The sequence below is a fragment of the Hemiscyllium ocellatum genome, chromosome 43, assembly GCF_020745735.1.
Source record: "Hemiscyllium ocellatum isolate sHemOce1 chromosome 43, sHemOce1.pat.X.cur, whole genome shotgun sequence".
In the NCBI taxonomy this organism is placed as follows: Eukaryota; Metazoa; Chordata; class Chondrichthyes; order Orectolobiformes; family Hemiscylliidae; genus Hemiscyllium; species Hemiscyllium ocellatum.
The window spans coordinates 23,339,750-23,360,520 of NC_083443.1; the positions used below are offsets into that span (position 1 = coordinate 23,339,750).

At 39.4% G+C, this 20,771-nt stretch overlaps 1 protein-coding gene across 2 annotated transcripts in view; it reads left to right on the forward strand.

Annotated features, from left to right (window-relative positions):
• Window positions 1-20,771, forward strand: part of LOC132834980 (elongation of very long chain fatty acids protein 6-like) — a 107,287-nt gene that overhangs the window by 71,286 nt on the left and 15,230 nt on the right. For both annotated transcript variants that reach the window (XM_060854157.1, XM_060854155.1), the window contains exon 3: window positions 13,308-13,459. In XM_060854157.1, coding sequence (XP_060710140.1) covers window positions 13,308-13,459 — 152 coding nt within the window. The remainder of the gene's footprint in view (window positions 1-13,307; window positions 13,460-20,771) is intronic.

Genomic DNA, 20,771 nt, shown 5'->3' on the forward strand with positions numbered 1-20,771 from the left:
CCAGCAGCAGAAGCAGAATTTTACTCCATTACAATCTGCAACCTCATGAACCAACATTTCCCCCACTTTACCATTATTATCAAACCAGGGAGCAATCCAGGTTAAACGAGGAATGCTGGAGGACATGCCAGGAGCTGCTGTAAGCATACCTAAAAATGAAGTGTTAACCTGGAGAAGCTGCAAAACAGAACTAGTTGCAAGCCAGCAATTAAGTGATTGTAGAACAAATTGATCAGATCTAAGCTCTCCAGTCCAGCCACATTCAGTTGTGAATGGAGGTGGGCAATCAAAAACTCACTGGAGGAGGACGCTGCACAAATATCCCTTCCTCAATGATGGGAGAAAAAGCACACCCGTGCAAATGATAACACTTAAAGCATTCAGAGCAACCTTTAGCCAGAAGTGCAGAGTGGATGATTCACTTTGGCCATCTCCAGAGGACTCCTGCATCGCGGTTGCCAGTCTTCAGCAAATTCAGTTAATTCCACGTGATCTCCAGAAATAGATGGAGGCACTGCTTACTGCAAAGATACACTGATAACGTTTCAGTACTGGAGTCATAAAGTCATACAGCACAGAAACAGACCCTTCGGTCCAACTTGTCCAAGCTCACAAGTTTCCAAAACTAAACTCAACATTTGTCTGCATTTGGCCCCTATCCTGCTAAACCTTTCCAATTCATGTGCTTATCCAAATGTCTTTTAAATGTTGTAATTGTATTGGCATCTACAACTTCCTCTAGGAGTTTATTACATGTATGAACCACCCTCCGTGTTTAAATCTTTTGCCAATCAACTTAAAAAATATGCTGTCTAGTTTTGAACTCCCCTACCCCAGGGAAAAGGACCTTTCCTATTCACCTTATCTATACCCTGCCTGATTTTATGAACCTCTATAAGGTCACTCCTCAAACTCCTACGTTCCAGTGAAAGATGTTCCAGCTTATCCTTATAATTCAAACCCTCCAGTCCTGGTAACATCCTTGGTATTCATTTCTGCACCCTCTTTAATAATATCCTTCCTACGGCAGTGTGACCAGAACTAAACACAGTACTTCAAAAGTGGCCTCACCAATGTTCTGTACAACTGCAACATGATATCCCAAATCCTGTACTCAGTCTGAGCAATGAAGGCAAGCATGCCAAATGCCGCCTTTCCCACTCTGTCTACCTGTGTTACAACTTTCAAAATATTTATGTACCTGAACCTTTAGGTCTCTGTATTCGACAACAATATCCAGGGCCCTACCATTAACTTTATAAATCTTGCCCTTATTTTTCTTGCTAAAATGCAATACCTTACATTTATCCAAATTAAACTCCATCTGTCACTCCTCAGCCCATTGGCCCAATTGATCAAGATCTCTTTGTAATCTTAGATAACCTTCTTCACTGTCCAGTATACTACCAATTTTGGTGTCACCACTATCTTACTAGCCATGCTTCCTAATTTCTCATCGAAGTCATTCAGATAAATGACAAACCCAGCACTGATCCCTGCAGATCACCGCTGGTCACGATAAACAACCCTCCTCCACCATTCTCTGTCTCTTACCATCAAGCCGATTTTATAACCAGTTGGCAAACTCTCCCTGAATCCCGTGTGATCTAACTTTACCAATCAGTCCACCGTGACTTGTGCTGCAGAATTTGCGACAATCCTAGGCAAACTGCTCCAGCATAGCCACAACACTGACATCTACCTGACAAAGTGGACAATTGCTCAGGTATGATCTTTACACAAAATGCAGGACAAATCCAAGCTGGTCGATTACTGCTTCATCAGTCTACTCTACACCAGTAAAGTGATGGACGAAGTCATCGACAGTGCTATCAAGCAACTCCTGCTCAGCAATAACTTGCTCACCGATATTCAGTTTGGGTTCTGCCAGAGCATTCAGCACTCCTTGCTGGTTCCAAGAAAGCTAAAAGTGACTAGAAGCTAATTTACCACAGAGTTGATTTTGCATTCCAATCTGTCAGTCATCACCTAGTATAAATATTTTAATACCTTGTTGTTATGCCATCCTTCTCCAGGTTGGTGTATGTGTAAAACTTGTACGGTTTTAATAATCCTCCTCATTGTCACCCATAATCAAAGTTAGATTTTCTGGTAAAAGAGCTAATGTATTGGAAAAGATTAAGATTGTGTGCAATTCACAATGAATCTAATAATGGTTTTGCTGTGTGTCTCAAGTACAGTATGCAAGAGGGAAGTTGCCATGTTTGCATGATATTTCCATTGAACATTTGTCAGATTTACTATACAGATCATCAGATTACAAAAAAGAGAGCAAATCTACCTATTAAAGTTTAGTTGATTGTTCAAAGCATAAACAAGCGGTTTGCCATCTGTATCAGGTCTTTTCAGTTTGCATGTTTTCCTTTGAATACTGGACTTAAATATAAAATACAAATAAAGAATCAGTTTAAACCTCACTGATTTATTTGCAAATTGAAACTAATAATTGAAAGAAACGATGTTTATTGTGAAAGCACTGACCTTCATACACCATGAGGATCAGGACCAATACTTGATGATAAAGTAGGTATTTAGCTCTTGTAATTCTTTTCAACATTACATTTGTTATAAACCAGAAAAAAATGCTAACACAGATCTTTGTTTAAACACTAGCCCTTTAAAAGTTTAATTATGCTTTGACAGAATCTACCCCTGATATTAACCAAATGAAGTGTTTCACCATATAATGTTTACATTAGTGACATTTTAGATAAGAGTGACCGTAACAACTAAAATTGAACGTTGTCAGTCAGTTATTTAAGAAAAACTTGGAAATATGGTGCCTGTTAATGAAATTCTACCTGAATAAACTCTTGACTGAATCCGGACAAATGTATTAACTTCGCATATTTTTTCTAGGTCTGTTTGTATAGCTGCTGCAGTCTGAAATACAATATAAAAATCCCAGCAGTGAGTCCTCTATCTCTATATTCCTAGAAACATGCTCAAGACAATGGATATATTTAGGTCAACTCTCATATAATGCAAGGTGACAAAGTGCCCTGAATGCATTTTAAATCATGAGAGGCATGGTTACTCCTGGCTATACTCCAACAAGATCTGATTCAAATTAAATAAATGTCAATTCTGTGCATCACTTGGATGATGCAGGATGGGGAATTGCATAAAAGGCTGACACATCCTTCCCAGACCAGATTTAACAGAAGTAACGTACTCTGATATCTTGCAGTATGAACACGATTTCTTTGCCTGCTTTCCGAAAACAGATCTGTTTCATAGATCTAGGCTTCCAGACTTTTGAATTTCACTTTTTTTCATTACCGGCTAAGCAGAGTATATTGCCTGTTCCTAATTTCCCTTGAGGAGTTGGTAGCGAGCTACCTCCTTCAACAAGAGAATGGTTCAAGTGTGGAATGAACTTGCTGAAGAAGTGGTGGATACGGGTGCAGTTACAGTGTTTAAAAGACATTTAGTTGGATCCATGAATAACAAAGGTTTGGAGGAATATGGGCCAAGAGCAGGCAAGTGGTACGAATTTAATTTGGGATTATGTTCAGCATGGACTGGTTGGACCGAAGGGTCTGTGGCCGTGCTGTATGACTCTTTAATTGCAGTCCACGGTGAGTAGGTACATCTCCAGTGCAGTTAGGAAGGGATGCTGTTTCTTTTCAGTATTGAGTGGTATTTTTCGAGATAGAAGGAAAGGAAGGAGACATACTTCCTGCATTCTCCCTCATTTTTCCTACTTCTATGTGGACCACAGAGCCCTGTGTGCAGCAACATCTTCCAGAACTGGCAATTGGTGCATGCATGGAACATTGGGCTTTTCCTCATAAAACTTCTTCCCCTACATATGTCTGCAAAAGAAAGACAAGGTTTTTGTATGATTACTAGTAAGCAAATAATGGCAATTTTGCCAACATTTTTGCAGTTTGATTTGCTTTCTTCTTTGTTCCATTTCCATTCACATAAAATTATTCAAAGGCCTTGTCTCATACATTTAGCCCTTAAGCATTCTTTAAGTGCATTACTTCCTAACCACCATCTCACACGGTCTCCCAAACCCATTTTAGCAAGTGCTTGATATACAAAATGAGGACGGACTCTAGAATGCCCTGGGGCTGTTCTTTGTAAATTAAAAACTTTTGCTGTTTCATTCCTCCCATCTCCATGTTGGAATTGTAAACATTACCCTCAAATTCTGTTCTTCATACAAACTCAGGCTAGACTTTCAGGCTGCCTGTAAATGATGTTTATAAATAGACTGGTGGTAAGACTACCAAGCAACATACTCAGTGCTTTTACATGTCACAGTTATATCAAGTTCATCTCATTGGTTTATCTGCGTATTCATTCAACACTGTGTCTAAAATCAGTGGAGTGAATTTTGAATTCATTCTTAGCTCATTTTGTGTATTTTCATCATATTTGATTAAAATATGATTTGGAGGTGCTGGTGTTGGACTGGAGTGCACAAAGTTAAAAATCACAACACAAGGTTGTAGTCCAACAGGTTTATTTGGAATCACTCGCTTTTGAAGCACTGTTTCTTCATAAGCTGGTTTGGAGCAGAATCATAAGACATAGACTTTATAGCAACAGAATTGCAGTGTCATGGAATGTAATATTAAACAAATTTAGCTTAAGTCTTTCACCTTTTAGAATGACCATGTTGGTGATATATAATTATATTTGTATCCATATGTAAATCCCAGAACTTTTTTTAAAGTTACATGATTAAATACTCATTGCAGAATCTTACAGTCATAGAGATGTACATCACAGAAACAGATACTTCATTCCAATTTGTCCTTGCCGACCAGATAACCTAAGTTAATCTACTCCCATTTGCAAGAATTTGGCCCTTACTCCTCTAAAACCTTCTTATGCATATACACATTCGGATGCCTTTTAAATGTAATTGTACTTGTCTCCGTCACTTCCTTTGGCAGTTCATTCTTTATCACATCACCCTCTGCCAGTTTTGGACTCCCCCCCCCACCCTGGGGAAAAGACCTTGTCTATTCAACCTATCCATGCCCCTCATGATTTTATAAACCTCTACAAGGTCACCCCTCAACTTCTGTCGCTCCCGGGAAAACAGCCCCAATCTACTCAGCCACTCTCTATAGCTTAAACCCTCCAACCCTGGCAACATCCTTGTAAATCTTTTTTGAACCCTTTCAAGTTTCACAACATCCTTCCTACAACAGGGAGACTAGAATTGCACACAGTATTCCAAATGTGGCCTAACCAATGTCCTGTACAGCTGCAAAATGACCTCCCAATTCCTCTACTCAATGCACTGACCAATAAAGGAAGCGTACCAAACACCACCTTCACTATCCTATCTACCTGTGATTCGACTTTCAAGGAACTATGAACCTGACTCCAAGGTCTCATTGTTCAGCAACACTCTCCAGGACCTTACCATTAAGTGTATAAGTCCTAGCCTGATTTGCCTTTCCAAAATGTAGCACCTCTCATTTATCGAAACTAAACTCCTGATGAAGGGCTTTTGCCCGAAACGTCGATTTCGCTGCACTTTGGATGCTGCCTGAACTGCTGTGCTCTTCCAGCATCACTAATCCAGAATCCATCTGCCACTCTTCAGTCCATTAGCCCATGTGATCAAGATCCCGTTGTACTCTGAGGGGTAATCTTCTTCACTGTGCACTAGACCTCTAATTTTGGTGTCATCTGTAAATTTCCTAGCTATACCTCCTATGTTCACATCCAAATCGTTTATATAAATGACAAAAAGCAGTGGAACCAGCACCAATCTTTATGGCATACCACTGGTCACAGGCCTCCAGTCTAAAAAGCAGCCCCCCCACCACCACTCTCTCTTTACTCACTTTGAGTCAGTTCTATATTCAAATGGCTAGTTCTCCCTGTATTTCACGTGATCTAACTTCTGATGTTTTTTTCATTCATGGGATATGGGTGTTGTTGGTTGGGCCAGCGCTTATTGCATATTCTAATTGCCCTAAAAAAGGTGCTAGTGAGCAGATTTTTTCTACAGCTGCAATCCATTTGATGTAAGTAGACCCACAATGCCAATGGGGAGAGAGGTCTAAGAATTTGATTCCGCATCAGTGACAGAACGGCAATATTCTTCGAAGTCAGGATGGTAAGTGGCTTGGATGGGAACTTGCAAGTGGTGGTGTTTCCAGTTATCTGCTGCTCTTATTCTGGATGTCAGTGGTTTGAGGGTTTGGAAGGTGCTGATTAAGGAGTCTTGGTGAATTTCTCTTGTAGATAGTACACACTGTTGCCATTGAATGTCAGCGGTACAGAGAATGAATGTTTGTGGATGTGGTACAAATCAAGTTGGTTGCTTTGTCAATCTTCTTGAGTCATGTTGGAGCTGCACTCATTTAGGAGAGTATTCAAATGAGTCAAGTGGAGAGTATTCTATTAAACTTGACTTGTGTCTGAGATGGTAAACTAGCTTTGGGGAATCAGGAAGTGAGTTATTTGTTGCAGGATTTGTAGACCTCAGTAGCCACGGTATTCTTTTGGCTCGGCCAATTCAGTTTCTGGTAATCACCAGGCTGTTGTTAGTACAGGATTGGTGATGATTATACTGTTGAATGTCAAGGGACAATAATTAGATTCTCTCTTGTTAGCGATGGTCATTGTCTCGTGTTTGTGTGTCACAAACGTTACTTGCTACTTGTCAACCCCAGCCTGATTTTGCCCAGATTTTGTTTCTGCATTTGTACATGATTGTTCAGTGTCTGAGGAGTTGCAAGTATTGCTCAGCAATGTGCAATATCAGCAAACATCTCAATTTCTGACATCTTGATGGAGGGCATGTCATTGATGAAGCAGCTGATGACTGTTGGCTCGAGGACACTACTGAGATGACACATCTTCAACAAACATAACCATCTTTCAGCAAGCCCGATGTGACTCCAACCAGAGGTAATTGTTTTCTCCATATTCCCATAGACTGGAGTTTTATGAGGGCTCTTTGCCTATCCTGTTCAAATGCATCCCTTGATATCAAGGCCATTCATTTTTTTCACTTCCAGAACTTGGCTCTAAAACATATTTAAACCAAGGCAGTAAGGAGGTCAAGAGCTGAGTGGCCCTTGCAGAACCCAAACTGACAGTCATTGACTAGGTTATTGCTAAGCAGGTGCTGCTTGATAGCAGTGTTGACAGTGTCTTCCATCACTATTAATGATAGAGAATAGACTGATGGGGCAGTACTTGGCAGTGTTGTATTTTTTTCCTGCCATTTTTGTAGCTGGCATACCTCAGCAATTTTTAATATTGTTGGATAGATGCCAAAATAGTGGCTGTATTGCAACAACTTGGCTAAGGGTACGGCAAGTTCTCAGTATTACATTTACAGTGATATTGCCAGTTTGTTGTAAGAGCCTATAGCCTTTGCAGTATGCAGGTCCTCCAACTATTTCTTGATATTATGGTGTGAATTGAATTGGCTGAAAAGAAACATCTATGGTGCTGAGGACCTCTGAAGGAAGCTAAGATGAATATTCTACTTGCCACTTCTGGCTCAGGTAATATATTTGGTTTCTAAAAGATGTTTGACAAGGTACTACATGCAGGCCACTTGATAAGAGCTCCTGCATAGAAATTTGGCTGACTAAGAGAAGACTGAATTGGAATAAGGGGGACATTTTCAGAATGGCAATCTTTAACTAATTGAGTTCCACTGGGATCAGTGCTGGAGCCACAATTATTTATATTAATGACTTGGATGAAGGAAGTGACTGCACTATCACAGAGTTTGCAGATGACACAAAATAGGTGAGAAGACAATTAGTGAGGATGACTCAAAGATTCTGAAGAGGGATATGAAGAGGTGAAGTCATTGGGCAAAAACGTGGCATCTGGAATACAATGAGGGAAGATGTAAGGTCGGGCAGGAAGAAAGGAGAATCTGAATACTGTTTATACAGAGAGATCTGGAGCACAGAGGGATTTCAGGACTTTTGCATATAAATGACAAAAAACTAGAATTTCAGTTCAGCAGGTAATAGGGAAGGTAGATGGAACGTTTGCCTTTACTTCAAAGGGAATGGAGTATAAAAACAAGTAAGTCTATAGTAAAACAATACTACTAAAACTACTTAGATCATACCTAGAATACTGCGCAATATTGGTCCCTTTTTGTAAGGCAAGATATGCTGATACTGGAGGCAGTACAGACAAAGTTCACTTGGTTAATCTTGGCCTTGGAGACATCTTGTTAGGAAAGGCTAATTGAATTGGGCGAAATCTTTGGAATTTACATGAAAGAGGTAACACTATTGAAACATAAAGATTCCAAAGGGGCTTAACAGGATTGTTGCTGAGAGGTTATTTCTCTTTGTGGGAGTTTGTAGGACGAGAGGGCATCACCCACTTGGGACACAAATGATAAGAATTTCTTTTCTGACGATAGTGAATAGAGCCATTAAGTGTATTCGGGGCTGAGGTTGACAGAGGAAAAGGCACAAAAGTGGTTTTGAGGATTATCAAATCACCCATGATCTCATTGAATAGTGGAGCTAACTCAATGGGCCGAATGACTTATTGTCATCGTATTTCTTATAGTGTGACTCTTAGATGTTTAATCTTCTATCGGGGTGATGACAGTGTAGATGAAAATTCTTCCTAGTTTGATGTGGGTATTGTGTGAAAGCAAAGAAAGAATAATGTTAAAATGACAGGCCTTTTCAAAGCAATCATTCATTTTCAATCAGCACTATCAGGCATGGAAATGCTAGAAATAGTCCAATGGCTCTTAAGAGACATGAGTTCAGAATTATTTGTAATATTATTGCTACATCATTGAATGTGGCTGTATCTCCATGTGGCAGCTCAAAATGCTAGGTTCGTGGAGATATGCCTGTCCCTGCCTAATTGGTACAGACATAATGTTATGCACAATTTTAGGGTCATTAGTGTCATTAATGGGGAAGGGAGATAAAAATGCATTGTTCAGTTTCCATGCCACTAAATAAAATGAATGTTTAAATTAAACGAGATATAGAAATTACTGGTTTACATTAGGTTAAGCTTGCATTTAGCTGCCTAAATTGTATCGAATATGTGATGCAGTAAGGCTACAGAGCATACAGGTAACCTTGCAATCTCAGAGCAGTACAGAATTATAGTATTGGTCTGTTGTGTCTGCATTGACTTATTGCCAAACTTCTGCCATATCTCTGTAACCCTGCACATTCTTTCTATTTAAATCATGATCTCCTATCCTTTTTGAATACCTCAATCAAATTTGCCTCCACCTTCTTATTTCCAGGTAGGATATTCTATTGTTAAACCTTTGAGTGAAAGCATGTTTTCTTATCTTATATTTGCTTCTTTTGCAGAATAATTTAACCCTGGTTCTTGTTCCTTTTACAAGCAGAAACAGTTTTGTTGTGTCTGGGCCCATTGTGATTTTGAAAATTTCTATCAAATCTGCTCTCTTTGGAAAACAGTCCCAACTTCTTCAATTTATCTCCATAACTGAAGTTTCTCATCTCTTGGAACTGTTCACGCAAACCTATTTTGCACTCTTTGTGTTCAAATCCTTCCGAGTGTGACACCTAAATAGTACATAATATTCCAGCCAAGATCTTAAATACATTCACCATAACCTCTTCGCTCTTGTTCTGTATCATCTCAGACTGCTCTACATTGAACTTCATTCCCATCCCACCTACTTGCAATGTCCTTTGAACTTCTACACTGTCCTTATGTACTCTAAGTACTCCCAAGTTTTGTGTAGTTTGCAAACTTTGAAATTCTTCCCGCACACCAAGATCTAGATCATTTATGTACATCAGGAAATCAAGGGTCTCATACTAACACCTGGAGAACACAACAATAGACTTCCTAGAGTTTAAAAAAAAACTATTAGACATCTCTCTGTTTCCTCTTTCTCAGCCAATTTTGCTTCCCTGTTGCTACTGACTTTTTTATTCCATGACCACTAATTTACTTAGAAGGCTGTAGTGTGGCACTGTATCAAAAGCTTTGACCTTTTCAAAACATAATTGAACAAATTAGTTGAATTGACTTCCCTCTAACAAATCCATACTGGCTATTTCTCAGTAAGCCACATTTTTCCATGTGACTATTAATTCTATTCTGAATAATTATTTATAGCAGTTTCTCCACCACTAAAATAAAATAACAGACCTGTAATTACTGGGCTTATATTCACAACTTTTGAACAAGGGTGTAATGTTTGCAATTCTCCAGCCCTTGGGCATTATCACTGAATCCAGGGAATATTGAGAAATTCATGCCGTGCTGTTACAATTTCCATTGCTTGGTTGCATGTCATGCAGTTTGGGTACCTTACCAATGCCTTCTCAATGTTAAACCTCTCTCAAAACCACCTTTCCTGTTCTGTCACCATGGCCTATGCAACATCTACTTTGCCATTAAGTACAGATATAAAGTATTCACTGAACACGTCAGCCATGCCTGTTCCTTCTTTGCTTCTCTTATTTGCTTTTCCAACTCCCTTCTGATCCTTCTGTTTTTACCTTTGTTCTTAATTGTATTCATTATCTGACATTAATCATAAATGCTCTTTCTTTCTTACTTTGCTGTCCACCTTCTTTGTCATCCACAGCATACTGGATTTGTTTGTCCCACCTTTCCCTTTTGATGAAATATACTTTCACTGTACCCGAACCATCTCCTCTTTATTGGTGGTCCATTGTACAGTTAGTTTTTCTCACCAATATTTGGTTTCAGTCTGTCTGGCCCAACTTCAATATGCACCATTGAAATCAACTCATTAGTATTATTCTGGATTGATCATTGTCATCTCCTATCCTCTTCCTAATGATCACCGCCCCCTAAATGTTCACCTACTGACATCTGATGTAGTCCCTGCAAATCTCAGTTTGACTTTTTCTTTTGCATTGATTGCCTGGAGCAATTTGACAATCTTTATACTGCAGTGGCTTTCTCACACAATATTTTTGAACCTCACTCGTGTATCCCAGCTAATACGATGATGTTTCCGTAAATCTTCACACACAGACCAAATGTGACTTTGGTTCTGTTTTAACTGTGAAAAGAATTCAGTTGGGGTGATAACTGAGCCATCTGTTGGACAAATCAAAACTTTCACTTTAGCACTCTTAACTCACTTGCGAAAGAATTGACTCTGGTGGCCTTAATAGACTATTGCCCAGGAATAGCATAACATAGTTTAGAAAGTCTATCAGAAAAAAAGTCAATTATATATTGTGGCTTTCATAAACACAGGATGTTCAAATGTGATTTACAGCTGGTGAAATATTTTTCAAGTGTAGTCAGTGCTAAAGAGGAAATATGAAGGTTGATCTGCAGTCAGCTCCATAGTCAGCAATGTGATAACACCCAGGTAAATACTGGCTAAAAAGGTAAATACTGGCTTAGTCAACTCCCTTCTTCAAAATATTGCCATGGATCTTTTATATCCACCTAAGAGGGGAGACAGGGCTTTGATTTAATTCCGGTAGGTAAAAACAATGACTGCAGATGCTGGAAACCAGAGTCTAGATTAGAGTGGTGCTAGAAAAGCACAGCAGTTCAGGCAGCATCTGAGGAGCTATGCTTTTCCAGCATCATTCTAATCTAGACTTTGATTTAATTCCAACAGTGCAACATATCACTGCAGCAGTGAGTGAATATGCACTTTAGTTTTGTGCTCAAGTTCTGAAATGGGAGTTAAACCCACAGCCTTAAGATTCCAAGACAAATGTTGATACTCAATATCATTTGGCATCAAATCCGGAGTTTGAATTTTGACTAGTTGACCATATTTTAACACGATTCTTTTGTTGAATTCCTAACATTGCTTCCTTTCCTAATACGGAGAAGATATTGTAAAAGAATGAAGGTCTGTTTACATCTGTGAAGTCATCAGCATCAGATTTATTCCTGTTTTGAAAATACTATATAACTGCAAGTGATTGTCGCCTACAAGAAAAAAAATATAATTTGCTCCCCTCTTGGACGTGATTCTGAAAGGATTTACATGCACTTGGAGAGGCAAGGACTGATTAGGGATAGTCAGCATATTTTCAGCAAGGGAAATAGTGTCTGACAACTTGATTGGTTACTTCATTAGCAAATTCAAAGAGATGAGTGCAGGGCGGTAGACATTGCTTCCATGGACTTTAGTAAAGCTTTTATCAAGGTTTTGCTTGGTAGATTAATTAGTAAAGTTAGATCACTTGGGATTCAGGGTGAGCTTGCAAATTGAATACAAAATTGGCTTGATGACTGTTTTTTGGACCGGAGGCCTGTGACCAGCGGTGTTCCACAGGGATCGGTAATGGGTCCAGTTTGTTATTTTATATAAATGATTTGGATGAGAATATATGAGGCATGCTTTATAAATTTGCTGATGACACCAAAATTGGTGGTATTGTTCGCAGTGAAGAAGGTTATCTAAGATTACAAAGAGATCTTGATTAATTAAGACATTGGGGTGAAGAGTAGCAGATGGAGTCTGATTTTGATAAACGTGAGGTATTGCATTTTGGTAAAACAAACAAGGGCAGGATCTATACAGTTAATGGTCGGGTTCTGCGTAGTGTTGTAGAACAAAAGAGACTTGGGGGTTCAGGTATATCATTCTTTGACATTTGCGTCACTGGTTGACAGAGTGGTTAAGAAGGCATTTGGCATGCTTGCCTTCATTGCTGAGACCTTCGAGTATAAGAGTCATGTTGCAGTTGTACAGGATGTTAGTGAGACTACTTCTGGAGTGCTATGCCCAGTTCTGGTCGCCCTGCTTTGGAAGGATATAATTTGTTTCTGAATGTTTTCCAGTTTAGTTATCAGGATGTTGCCAGGAATAGAGGGGTTAAGTTATAAGGAGAGGCTGGATAGGCTGGGACGTTTTTCACTGCAGCATAGGAGGTTGAGGGGTAACCTTGTAGAGGTTGATAAAATCATGAAGGATATAGATAAGGTGAATCATGGAGTTCTGATGAAGGGTCACTGGACCCAAAACATTAGCTCTTATTTCTCTTCACTGATGCTGCCAGACCTGCTGAGCTTTTCCAGAAATTTGTTTTCGTTTCTAAAAAATCATTTGTTCCTGTTATCACCAACCTGTACATAATTAATATCATCCTGTTCTACCATTCACCTCTTACTGTTACAAACTCGCAGCATTAAGAAGAAACACTTTGCTTTCCAGTGTCAGACAGGTAATCCAGAAAGAAGATGCTAAAAATAAGAATATATTCCCATTATATTAATTTATAACTGAAACCTATATTCTGACGATATACAGTTGGAATATTCAATGTTATGAAAATAATAGCGAATGTTTTCTTCCCCAACAGTATACTTGGTGCTTTCAGAACAGGGTGGTATATGTGGCATGTCCTGTACACCAGTGGCTTCAAGCAATCAGTGTGTGACCAGAGCTTCTACAATGGACCTGTGAGCAAATTCTGGGCATATGCATTTGTCTTGAGCAAAGCTCCAGAACTAGGTAAGAAAAGTAGAGGCCGTGAAGTTGTGCTCACGTTTATTGCGAATCCATTTTTAGATGTTTATATATGGTGTTTTGTTGAAATTGTTCTCCTGATTTTGTACAACCCAAACTTTCACCCTCTCCTCCCTGCAAAGTAAAATGATCAAGCTATTGTTAATTAGCTACCTTTGGGCTCAAATTGCAGTGAAGGATTCAACCTCTTCTGCCCTCCAAGCTAACTTTTTTCTTTTAAAAACAGAACTTTTAACAGAGCAGTCACATACATCTTCAGCCTAGAATGAACATAAGCTACTTACAGTTAAAGTGGACAAAAGCCCATATTTTGTTAATAAAGCAATAATCTGATTAGTCATTCAATCCATTCAAGGGAATGAAGTAATACAGTCGGTCTGCTATAACGCATGTTTCTTCAACACAAATTGATTTTAACAAGATTGAAGAATTTAGATTGAAGAATTGAGTTACTTGTAGAACACAAACTTTCCTTACCTGTATCGGCTACAATGCGTTTCCGGCCCCATTAGTTTATAACGCGTGACTTTCTTGTAGTTTGCACGAGAACCGAACTCCAGCGTTATATCAGAACCGACTATATATGAATAGACTGGAATAATGAAGTTCATGGAGAAGTTAAACCAGGATTTAATGAATGCCTGAATATGCTAAGGGTGGTGGAGAATTCATGCTTCTATATCTAGTGTTCCAATGATTCTGCACAGTGTTTCTAAAGTCATTTTTTATTTATTTAAAGCTACTTTAAGTACAGATGATTGACCAGACATTCTGCTTAAAATGCATGTTTTGTGATTAAACCATCTTCAGCTGTTCTAATAAAGTTGCAATAAGCTGCCTGTACTCAAATATATATCAAGGGAAAAATTGAAACAGTTTTTAAAAAATATTATGGTCTATAACACTGATTAACATCGCATGTTCAGCAATTTAAAAATGAGCTTGAGTGGAAACTTGAGTGAAAATAAGTTAAAAAATCATTGATTTCCGGTTGGACTTTTCACTTTGATGCCATCAATTACACCCAAAAGTGGCAACTTTACCTGATAATAAATAAACTTACAGGTGTTATGTCATGGGGTAAACCTTGTGCTTAATTTAAACCAACTGCACAGAAAAGATTTATCCTGTGCAGTAATCTGTGAAAATTCGAGAGGCCAAGAACTATCAAGTAAAAATTACAACCTTATTTCTTAAAGTCTAACAGAGAATAATTAACTAACAACTATTTACAACTCCTTCCTCTAACTTATCTTTTACTTTCCTTTCTACAATACTAGTCCAATAAAGGTTCTGATTAAGATTTAACAAAAAAATCATATTTCAAAACCAGTCAGCTGTGAAATCTTCTCTTTTTATCTTCTTCTGTAGATTTGCTCTCCAGGTCAGTGTCGATGTTTTTTTCTCTGTGCAAACTCCGTCTCTAGACAGGCACCTCTTAGAGTTTTTACGAGCAGACTACATCTGTTGATCTTTCGGCAGTTCTCCTCAAACTGTTCAGTTTTTCCTGGTCTTATAACCCAAACCATTGGATTGTGTAGTTGAATTTAGTATTGACAATATTAAAAGCCAAACTTGATTGGAGTTTGGTATTTTGGAGTATAATTTAATCTGATTGACTCAATTCGAATTTGTTTTGTCGTATCCAGAAAACCCAGCTAACCTAGCTGTTCAACCAAATGTTACATTGTTACTTTATTTAGAACACTTAGCAGAACTATCTGATACAGCACTTTTTTTTAACTCTTAAAGGTACAGCACCCCTTACACCATCATAACACCTTCCCCCTTTAGGAAAAAAATGAACCATCATAATGAAAAGGTAGCTTCTTTTCTTCTATTCCTTAAACACATTACCATGCATAGCAATAACTTTAATCTAAGTTCACCTTAACTTCTTTCAAAATACCTGTGTATGTGTGTGTAAAAACTCATCTAAACCTTATCGGTTAAATCCACAGTAACATATCTGTGATTACATTCTTATGACCCGCAACATATACAATTTTTAAATTAAAATAATATAAGACTCCAATGAAATAGTCTCATATTCTTGTCTTTAAAACGTTCTAAGAATGTGAGGATTGTGATCCGTGTGCTGTTTCTGATACATTGTTTGTGACGTATATGTTAACATGTTGAAAGGCCAGTACCAAACTCAACAGTTCTTTTTCGATTGTGGAGTATTTTGTCTAGAGAATGTTGATCTTCTTTGAAAAGTAACCAACTGGCAGTTCACTCCCATCTCCTCTTCCTGTAGGAGTACAACTCCAACTCCTATGTCACTAGCATTGATGGTGACTTCTGAAAGGTTTGGTGTAGCTAAAACTGGTTTGTGGTTAATATCGATTTCAAGTGGTCAAATGCCTCCTGGCATTGTTCTGTCCACCCACACTTTTTTTTCTTCAGCAAATTGGGTAACAGTGCCACTACACTGGAAGTTTGTTCCAAACTTCAGCAATAGAATCTGCTGAGTCCTAAGAGTCAAACATCTCTTTGAAGTTGGTCGTGGACATTTCTCAATGGCTTTTGTCTTTGCATTCTGTAGGGGTCAACCTTCCATGACCGATGTTAAGTCCCAAGAATGTCACCTCTGCTTTCATGAATTCAGTTTTGTTTATGTTTATCATCAGTTTTGCTTCTTGTAGTCGTTCAAAGAACTCTGCCAACTGCACAATGTGATCTTTCCAGGACTTACTAAAGATCACTACATCGTCCAAGTAGACTGCACAGTTTGTTAACACAGCCACAACTCTATTCATGAGTCTTTGGAATGTGGCAGGTGTGTTCTTCATTCCAAAGGGCAACACTTTAAATTGATATAGCCTATTTGGGATTACCAACGCAAACATTTCTTGCACCGTCTCTGATTAAGATACCTGCCAGTAATCATGCATTAAGTCCAACTTGATGCAACTGGCTTTCTCGATACAGTCTAGAAACTGGATAGGAGTCAGATTTTGAAACAGTGTTGACCTTCCACTAATCCACGCAGAATTGTTGAATCCCGTTCGGTTTGGGAACTAAGACTATCGGTAAACTCCACCCGCTCTGGCGTGGTTTGATTATGTCCTTGTCGAGCATGGCCTCCACCTCCATTTAGACCTGTCTGGTTTTGAAAGGATTAAGCCGATAGGGGTGGTGTTTTATCGCAACAGTATTTCCTATGTCTACTTCATGTACAATTTCTCCTCATCTGATTCTTACATATGTCCTTACACAGTCTTTCAGCTGTATTCTATGCTCCTAAAACAGCTTACTAATCTGCCCCACTCCTCAAGGACTTCTTTATTTTTTAATTTACTTTGAGGCACATAATCTGGATTTGATTCCTCACTATGCAGAGCAGTAACTAACATCTGTTCCTCCAGTTCTTTCTCTCTGGTGTAATACTATTTCAATATGTTCACGTGACATACCCGATACCTTGCTTTTTTGAAATCTGACATTTTTACTAAATAGTTCATCTGACTCAAATTTTCTCACTTTGATAGGGACCACTAAACCTGGCTTTGAAGGGATCTCCTACCACTGGTCACCGTACAAGCACCTCATCCCCTTGGGAAACTGTCAGTGTCTCAGAGCTTTTATCTGCCACCTGCTTCATTCTACATTGTGTCCTCTTTAGGTGCTGTTTAGCTAACTCACCTACTGTATTTAGTCTCTCCCTTACCTCCGATACATAGTCTAAGTGTGAGATCTCAGACTTTGGTCCTGTCAATGTTTCTTTAATTAATTTCAAAGAGCCTCTCATTTCATGCCCGAATATTAACTCCAAGTGAGTAAACTGAGTAGATTCATTTGGGGCATCTCTAATGGCAAACAATACGAATGGAATACCTTTATCCTAATCATTCAGGTAATCCTGACAGTACGTTGTCAACAGGGTCTTTGCAGTCTAATGCCACCTTTCTAAATTTCCTTGGGATTCAGGATGATAGACACTGGATTAAAGTGCTGTATACTTAAGCTATCCATAACCACCTCAAACAGCATAACAGTAAAATTTGACCCTTGGTCTGACTGAATCTCTCTGGGTAGCCCATACTGTGTGAAGAAAGCTACTAATTCCTCTATTACCCTTTTTGCCTTGATACTCCATAATGAAACTGCCTCCGGAAATCTGTAGACACATTCGTTACGGTCAACAAGTACTGGTTCCCACCTTTAGTTCTTAGGAGGGACCTACACAATCAGTCATAATCTCCGTTAAAGGTTCTTCAAATGCGGGAATTGGCAACAGTGGTACTGGTTTTATTACCACCTGTGGCTTACCTACCACTTGGCATGTATTACATGTACAGCAAAAGTTAACCACATCAATAAAAATGTTTTTGTACCTTAGCCAGAGTCTTTCATACCCCTAGGTGACCTCCTACAGGTAGTTCATGTGCTACCTGTAACATCTTCTGTCTGTATGCTGCCAGCAACACAATCTGGGACCCTTTGGCCCATTTCTCCTCTGCACTAACCTACCGTGGTCTCCGTTTCCGCCTTAGGCTTCTATCTTTCAGATAATAATCCTCTGGAATATTCTCTGCCTCCTTTTCAGAAGATACATCCACATATATATCTTTTACCACCTTGTCTAGCATTTGTAAGTTTCTTAGCCTTTCAGGATGAAACACTTCTGCCTGATCCTCTGCCTGTTCAGGTTTTTTTTCTGCACAATTACGTCAAACAGGATATCCGCTAACTGAACCTCAACAGCTTCGTGCTGTGACTTAAGATCCTGGGATCTGGTTACTACACAGTGTGAGAGAATATCAGGATATTTCTGTTTTAACTCCTCCGTTTCTTCATCTTTCTTGGGCTTCTCCACAACAGAGGGTGTTACTCCCAACTTGGACCCTGCCAAATCATTCCTAAGAACAAATTGAATTCCTGAAACTGACACGCTGTCAATCACTCCCACTGTTACTTCGCCAGTCTTGAGTTGGCACTCCAACCTGATCTTACATAGCAGAATGGTAAATTTCTGTCCATCTATCCCATAAATTACCACACTGTTGGGTAACAGATCAGGAAGCATGCATATTCGCTCATCCCTTACTTTTTGTGACTGGTTAGATCCTGTATGTCTCAAAATTATTACTTTGTGTCCTTCTCCCCCTGTTCTTTGAGTAAACTTTATTCAAAGACGCGATAAGGAAGGGGAGAAAGTCTCAGATACAGTCACATAGATGGGTTAACTACAGGAAGGGTGAGAGAGATCAGCACCTAGGACAGGAGTCTTTTGTGGATATACCCATTTCAAACAGGTATGCTGTTTTGGAAAATGTAGGGGGTGATGGATTCTCAGGGGAATGTAGCACGAACAGCCAAGTTTCTGGTATTGAGACTGGCTGTAATGCAACGAGGGGTACGTCGACTTCCAAGAGATCAATTGTGTTAGGGGATTCTGTAGTCCAAAGTACAGACAGACGTTTCTGTGGCCAGCAGAGAAAAAGCAGGATGGTGCGTTGTTTCCCTGGTGCCAGAGTCAAGGATGTCTCAGAGAGGGTGCAGAATGTTCTCGGAGGGGGGGAGAGGGGCCAGCAGGAGGTCATTGATCACATTGGAACTAATGACATTAGAAGGGAAAAAGTTGAGACTCTGAAGGGAGATTACAGAGAGTTAGGCAGAAATTTAAAAAGGAGGTCCTCAAAGGGAGTAATAACTGGATTACTCCCAGTGCTATGAGCTAGTGAGGGCTGGAATAGGAGGATAGAGCAGATGAATGTATGGCTGAGGAGCTGGTGTATGGGAGAAGGATTCACATTTTTGGATCATTGGCATCTCTTTTGGGGCACAAGAAGGACGGATTGCACCTAAATTGGAAGGGGACTAATATACTGGCAGGGAAATTTGCTAGAACTGCTTGGGAGGATTTAAACTAGTAAGGTGGGGGGAGTGGGCTGTGGGACCCAGAGAGATAGTGAGGAAAGATCTGAGACTGGTACAGCTGAGAACAGAAGTGAGTCAAACAATCAGGGCAGGCAGGGACAAGGTAGGACTAATAAATTAGACTACATTATTTCAATGCAAGGGGCCTAACAGGAAATGCAGATGAACTCAGGGCATGGTTAGGAACATGGGATTGGGATATCACAGCAATTACGGAAACATGGCTCTGGATGGGCAGGACTGGCAGCTTAATGTTACAGGATACAAATGCTACAGGAAGGATAGAAAGGGAGGTAAGACAGGAGGTGGAGTGGCCTTTTTGAAAAGGGATAGCATTACAGCTGTGCTGAGGGAGGATATTCCTGGAAATACATTCAGGGAAGTTATTTGGGTGGAACTGAGAAATAAGAAAGGGATGATCACCTTATTGGGATTGTATTATGGACCCCCAAATAGTCAGAGGGAAATTGAGAAACAAATTTATAAGGAGATCTCAGCTATCTGTAAGAATAATAGGGTAGTTATGGTAGAGGATTTTACCATACTAGAGGAATTTGTTAAGTGTGTACTAGACAATTTTCTGATTCAGTATGTGGATGTACCTACTCGAGAAGGTGCAAAACTTAACCTACTCTTGGGAAATAAGGCAGGGCAGGTGACTGAGATGTCAGAGGGGGAGCAGTTTGGGGCCAGCGACCATAATTCTATTTGTTTTAAAATAGTGAAGGAAAAGGATAGACCAGATCTAAAAGTTGAAGTTCTAAACTGGAGAAAGGCCAATTTTGACGTTATTAAGCAAGAACTTTCGAAAGCTGATTGGAGGCAGATGTTCACAGGTAAAAGGACGGCTGGAAAATCGGAAGCCTTCAGAAATGAGATAACAAGAATCCAGAGAAAGTATATTCCTGTCAGGGTGAAAGGGAAAGCTGGTAGGTATAGGAATGCTGGATGACTAAACAAATTGAGGGTATGGTTAAGAAAAAGAAGGAAGCATATGTCAGGTGTAGACAGGATAGATCGAGTGAATCCTTAGAAGAGTATAAAGAAAGGAGGAGTATACTTAAGAAGGAAATCAGGAGGGCAAAACAGGAACATGAGATAGCTTTGGCAAATAGAATTAAGGAGAATCCAAAGGATTTTTACAAATACATTAAGGACAAAAGGATAACTAGGGAGAGAATAGGGCCCCTCAAAGATCAGCAAGGTGGCCTTTGTGTGGAGCCACAGAAAATGGGGGAGAAACTAAATGAATATTTTGCATCAGTATTTACTGTGGAAAAGGATATGGAAGATATAGACTGTAGGGAAATAGATGGTGACATCTTGCAAAATGTCCAGATTACAGAGGAGGAAGTGCTGGATGCCTTGAAATGGTTAAAAGTGGATAAATCCCCAGGACCTGATCAGGTGT